The 6347-nt window shown below is 45.4% G+C and overlaps 1 protein-coding gene across 1 annotated transcript; it reads right to left on the bottom strand.

The window, feature by feature from the left end:
* Positions 1–3323: 3323 nt before the first annotated feature.
* On the bottom strand, positions 3324–6042 carry GJD4 (gap junction protein delta 4). Its single transcript, XM_077159242.1, has 2 exons — positions 5979–6042; positions 3324–4438 (listed from the first exon to the last, which is right to left on the bottom strand). Exons 1-2 carry the CDS (start codon positions 6040–6042, stop codon positions 3324–3326), a joined length of 1179 nt encoding a protein of 392 aa, XP_077015357.1.
* Positions 6043–6347: the final 305 nt, after the last annotated feature.

The raw sequence follows: 6347 nt of genomic DNA on the forward strand, positions 1-6347 counted from the left end.
AACACCTAAACCAACTGAAGCTCCTTCCTTAATTAAAAAAGATGGTATTTAAGAGAAGACAGCCAAGAAGTATGGAGGTCGGGGTTTCATGCACAATATGTGGTACAGTCAGACAGCTTCCCACCGTGGGAAGCTCCTTTGTCTTCTCTCCAGCCCTGAGACATTCCAGCGCCTGAGCTAATGGCCTTGCCTCACCCTCGCAGTTAGGACTGTGCCCAAAAGTGCTTTGTGCCACCCCCGGGTCTGTGCGCCGTCTCAGGTCCTTTCCCAGTGACTGAGGCAGCCACGAGAGGAAGGTGATGGAGCCACAGGGTGGAAGGGTCTCTGGGCCACCACCCAGAGGAGAGCTGCCTGGCATCCAGAAGCACGGGTTTGCTCACCTGCCACCCCTGCCCTAGGCAATGGGCAATTGGGTAACTCTCTGATAGGACGGGATGCAAACCCACGAACCAGCTTTCACTCATCTAAGGTACCAAAGATGCAGGCTGAAACCTTGGGAAGTAAAGGAAGCAGATAGCCGTGTGATTTGCTAAATTTTGGAAACAGTCTAAGACTTTTTTCCTCCCCTAAATGACTAGAAAAGATCTTCCAGGCTTCCAACATAAATTGAAGACCCAGGGAGAGGTTTGCCGAGCTCTGTGGAAAAGGAGGGAAGACTGTGCCCCGCTCCACAGGTGGGAAGGGGTCCTGGCCACGCCACGGCTGTCAGCCTTGGCCCAGGACACTCAGAGGCTCTTCTGCCATCTTGCAATTCACATCAGGTGCTCCCCTGTCTGTCCACCCTCCCCTCTACCATCACTCTGTAGAGTGTGGTGTGAAGTCAGTGATTTGTCCTCGGAGCCTTCCCCATTCTCCATGGAGCCCCCCACCTCTCTTCAATGGCTACCCATTCAGGTCTTGTGAGCCCATCCTGTCCGTGCCATTTTCATCTTACCAAAACCTGCACTTGGGGGCTAATAAATTAACTCCTAGTGATGTGAAAATGACTGACAGCCCCACATCTCATTGACAGGGTCCCACACGTTTAGTCCACCAAGGAGTCCTCTAGTCTGCATCTTCATTGCACAGATGAGGGAACTGAGGCTCACAGGAGTGAAGTGACCTGTTGTAAAATGGTAGACGTGGGATTGGAATCCAGATGTCCTACCCTTGACCCACCACATCTCCCCTTCTCTCTTGCCACCCATCCCTCCTAGGTGTATTTACATTTTCCCATGGAATAAACCTCAAAGCACTGATTTTCTTATGGTGGAATTCTGGATATCAGCAGAGAGACCAAGGCAGCCCTTCCCACAGCCACCCAATAAAATGACTTTCCTGGTAGATCCAAACTTGAGCATGGACCCAAGGATTGGGTAGAAGGGGCATGGCCAGGCCTGTCCAGCTTCTCTTTGAGACAGTGGCCGAGAGGGAGCTCCAGCTCTGTCCTTGTCACCTTCCTTTCGCAGCTATTGTCCAGGCACACTGCACAGGGGACACACCACCAAAATTTGTTGATCCGACTTCCTCATTTTTGTCACTTCAGTTATTGTCAATGCTCAGAACTTACTTTTTAAAATGGCAATCCAGTCCTAGAGAATTCTCATTTCTCTGAGACTGTGCAGCCTTGGGAAGCCCATCAGTGTCACTTGCTGCAAGGGACAAGAAGATTTGCTCCCAAATACTTTAGAAATATCAGACTCAAAAAATCACATTTATTGAGCACTTGCTGTGTGCCAGGGACGTTGATCTGTCTGAAGAAAGGGCTCTGAGTCGTGGCTTATGGCTTTCAACAGAGTCAGTAGCAAGAACCAGAGAGACAGATAGAAAGAGACTGACTTACTACATATGCTTAAAAAAAAGAGTACATTCTTTCAAGTAACTATATATCACAACCAATTTTGGATGAGTTTTAAGGTTTTTGACTGATTTGTTTTAGCACCTTGTAGACATATATAGGTTGCTCTTCTCCACACTGACAAATATTTTATAGTCAAAAATCTTCATTAGAACAGTTAAAAGTGTCCACTGCTTTCATGACTGCAGAAGTGACAACTCAGTGTTCGCCTTTTTAAATAGGTGCTGGTTTAAAGAGGGGTTCCCCTTTCTCAGGCATTCCATGTTTGGGGACCCAAGGATATCCATCAGTTCTAAAACGATGCACAGATGGCTCCTTCTCCTCTCGCCAGGAAAGAAGATAAGAGCTGGTTTACCCTGCCCCGTAGCGGGTCTTCCTGTTATACTGTCTCCACCTGCCCATGACTGGATGTTTAAAGGATGCTAAAGCGCTCCCGCATCATGCATTCGCTTTGGCGCACATAAGCCCAAACCACAACAGTGCTGGGAAGTACAGGGTGACTCCCATGGGACACTCATCCCAAGACCCAGGCACTTGTGGGTTTCTAGTGTACACGCAGAAAGCACAAACTCAGACCACACATGCCACAAAGCTCAAGGTTTTCCTCACCTGATTTACTGGAACATGCAGACTTTCAGGGTGATCTGTACAACCCTCTAAAGGGCACAGACAAACCTGGACGAGGACACTTCTGACAAGCTTACTGCCACAAAGCATCCCCTCTCCAGGGTGGAAAGAAGCACTCAACACACACACACATAAGGGACAACCAAGCCACCCAAGGAGCCATCCCACCTCCTGGACATATTAAGCCCACATGCTGTTTGCAACCCCATAAGAAGCTTCCCAAACCAATTGTTTTTAAGCGATATTCCACCCCCGTGATTTCTCCTAAAACATGATGAAGTATGAAATGTGATATTACAATGCAATCAGCATGGATTTTATGAAAAGTGTTTGGAGAAATTAAACACTAACTAATGTGGATCTATCAATGACATGCCTAACATATGCCCCTTTCATCCAGGGAGGAAAACAAAACCAGAAAACTCCATCATAATACACCAGAAAACATTAATGAGTTCTATTAATGTAAGAGAAAGTACTTTACATTATAAGCACATACCATAGGCATAGAAGACAAAGGAACCAGTCAGAGTGTAGTATATATAAGTCTTAAGATAATCAGTAACCTGGCCCTTTTCAACTAATCATTTTAGCTTCCAGTCGGCAATTGAATGTCAAATCTTTTTTTGTCAACAGAAAGCTTATCTGAACTAAATCTGTATTGAGAATGTATCAGAGTTTCCCACAAAGTCCATTTGCCTTTCTGCTTGTTAATCTGCTCTGGGAACTTTAGCGGAGAAATAAGTTTTGCAGGTGTAAAAGTGAATTTGCATCTTCATGGGTGTTTCCAAGGCGTGGTAGGTGTCCTTGCTAGATTGCTGGGGGAAGCTGGTCCATGCAGATCTCTTCAGGGTGTGCCTCATACCCATTCGGACTTTTTGGCCCTCAGGTGGGAAACACTGCCAGAGTTTGCCACAAGCTGGGAGGGCTGCAGCTGGCCAGAGGAGTAGTGCCTGGCCATCTGGCTCCGAGGGTCTGCGGGGAGCTCTTCTGACTTAGGGTGGCCCTCACTCCTTGGTGCCAGAGAAATTTCTCTGGGGAGCCTGTCTGTGTCAGCTGGGGCCAGCTTGTCGCTGGCTGAGGACATGGCCTCACTCTCATCCTCATCGGGAAACTCCATCCTCCCTGACCCAACAGACTTCCTGCTGGGGCTGTTGAGGTAGATCCTGGTGCCTTCCTCCTTTGTCCACCTGCCAGAGTTAGCAGAGACCCCCTCCGCCCCCCATCCACCACCCTCACTGATCTGACTTGGCTTCCTCCCTGAGCACTGAGAGACAACATGTTCCTCAGCTCGGCCAGGAGGAACCGTCAAGACATCACATTCCTTCCTGAGCGAGGAGGTCTTTGCCATCCGCATGGGACCTCGCCTCCTCAGCATCCTTCTCCGCACACTGCAGAGCAGGTCAGCAATGGTGAGCAGGAAGGAGAGTGCACTAGCTCCCCAGATGAAAAGCATCATAATGGACTTTTCCGTAGGCCGAGAGACATAGCAATCCACCACGCTGGTGCACGGAGAATGGGAACAAGAGAATCTCTTTGGGACCAAGAATCCAAAGAGTAGATAATGCAAAGCACCAAAAGCCGCCTCGATCAGGGTTCGAAGAAAGAGGTGGATGATGTAGCCAGAGGAAAAGTCGGGAATGTTGAGTTCGCGCCCCTCCCCAGCAGCCCCATCAGAGAGGTCATGGTCAGCTGCACTGCCATCTGTCCGGCAGGATCCATCAGCTGCATGTGTGGCACCTCTATGCAGCACATAGACACTGAAAATAGCGTAGGGCAGGAGAACAGCCACACTCTGAATCAGCCAGAACCGAAAATGGGACACCGGGGAGAAGATGTCATAGCAAACATTGGCACATCCTGGCTGCAGTGTGTTGCAGACAAACCTTTCCTGTTCGTCTTGGTAGATGGGGTACCCTGCCAAAATGATCACCAGCATCCTCAGCAGAATCATGAAGATAAGCCAGATCTTTCCTAGAAAAGAAGCAGCAGAAATGAGTGATATCATCACAGCCTTATACATACATTTCATCCTAACAACAGTTTCCCGTGTTTACTTAAGTTGAGAATGGAAAACTGGGAAATCAATAAAGCACAGCAACAGGGTAAGCTAGTTAGTTCATTTGACAAATATTGACAAAATTGACGGGGCAGTTTCAATACATCAGACCCATTTGTCAAATGCTCTGAAATGAACACATCTTTAAAAGTATAATATACTAACAATGTTTTAATCTGACTCCACTAATTCAGCCTTTTGGTAATACCACTTGGACTGAACTATATAAAAGAAAGTTTTGCTAAACAAATTAATGATGTAAATAAGATCTTAGTCTTCTTAAGAGGATAAAAGTATTAAAGAAAGTTAGCACATCCTATAACTCTATAGCCAATAGATGCTGCCAATTTCATCAAGTTTTCTTTATTTAAGATAATGGGCCACTTGATCTCTGTTTTATTATAGAGTTGTACTTAATGTTGCTCCATCATCCTTGAAATAGAATATCTTTAAAAACATTTCATTTTTTAGATTTTTCTGTAATTCAGAATTCCTTTTCCCCATTCCAATATGAACTGATGAGGTATGTCTCTTTTCAACTTATCATGAATCAATGAAACCAACCTGGAAAACCAAAATAATGTTAAAACTTTATTTTTGAGACATGGATCAGCTGTTCTGGAAATGGTAAATCCTAAGCCAAAAAAAAAAAAAAAAACTGTAAGTGTTGTGTTTTGTGACAAGATAGAGAAAACATCACATGATATTAAAAAAATACTCTACTATAATGAAATCAATTAAACTCAAATAATAATATCATTATGTGATAAATCATTGACTTGAACTTCTAAGAATAAGTTCATTTTGTCAAAACTCTACAAAACACTGAGTAAGAAAGCATCAACAAACCACTTCTCAGGCATATCTTAATAGTTTCCTGAATCCCTTTTCTTATCAAACCCAACCCTACCTCCCACTCCTATTAAAATTTGACCTGTTTGTTACTTTCTATGTCAAAAAATACAACTTGACTTGAATGACGCTTTGGTTTAACCAAAATCAAAACCAAACCAAATCACACGAGAGAAAATATTAATCTTTTGAAATTGAACTGTAAAAAGAAAGTTAAAAGATGAAAAAAAAAAGTTAATTTCTCATTAACTTTTACTGTGCTGCTCCTTTTCCAGAGAATAATTATAAAGAGCCCTTGCCCCTGCTCTAGTCTTTAGCTGCAACCCCCAATGTCAGTCCACAAGCAAAGATTCTGTGGGAGAAGCAATCCCCACACCACCCTTTTTCTCAAGGTACCTTAAATGATGGTAGAGTTGTAGAGCAAGGCGCATAAAGCTTGGCCCAATAGCCCCCTTTCCTCCAGCAAAACCCAGGCCTTTCTCTTGGAGGGGGGCCAGCCACACTCAAAATTAGGAAGTAACTTGGCCCTTTAAGAAGGGCTCTGCTTCCAAATGACAAAGAAACTGAAGTGCACCCAGGGTTTGGCGGTCTCCCAGTACTCACCCACGATGGTCACATTGCAGTTGACTGTGATGACCAGGAACCCCAGCAGGTCCCCACGTTCCATGCTTGCAAAATGTCACCCACTCGAAACTGCCGGGGATGTTAGCGTTTTCCAAGGAGATGGGAAATCCTGGCAGGAGTAAATGTATTTTAGCTACAAAAATAAAAGTCTTAAAGGCGAGGCTTGGAGATATGAAATGGAAGGGTTGAGCCCAGCAGAAGGAGGTCCGGTTTTCTGAGTCAAGCCGGCCCTGCTGTTGGCCTCTGAGATAGAGCATTCCTGACAACTGCAGCGACCAGAGGACAGCGGGAGTCATCTCTCATTGTGGGCTATTCTTACCCTCTTGAGGCATTCCAGGCCCACAGCTT

The sequence above is a fragment of the Tamandua tetradactyla genome, chromosome 1, assembly GCF_023851605.1.
Source record: "Tamandua tetradactyla isolate mTamTet1 chromosome 1, mTamTet1.pri, whole genome shotgun sequence".
Lineage (NCBI taxonomy): Eukaryota > Metazoa > Chordata > Mammalia > Pilosa > Myrmecophagidae > Tamandua > Tamandua tetradactyla.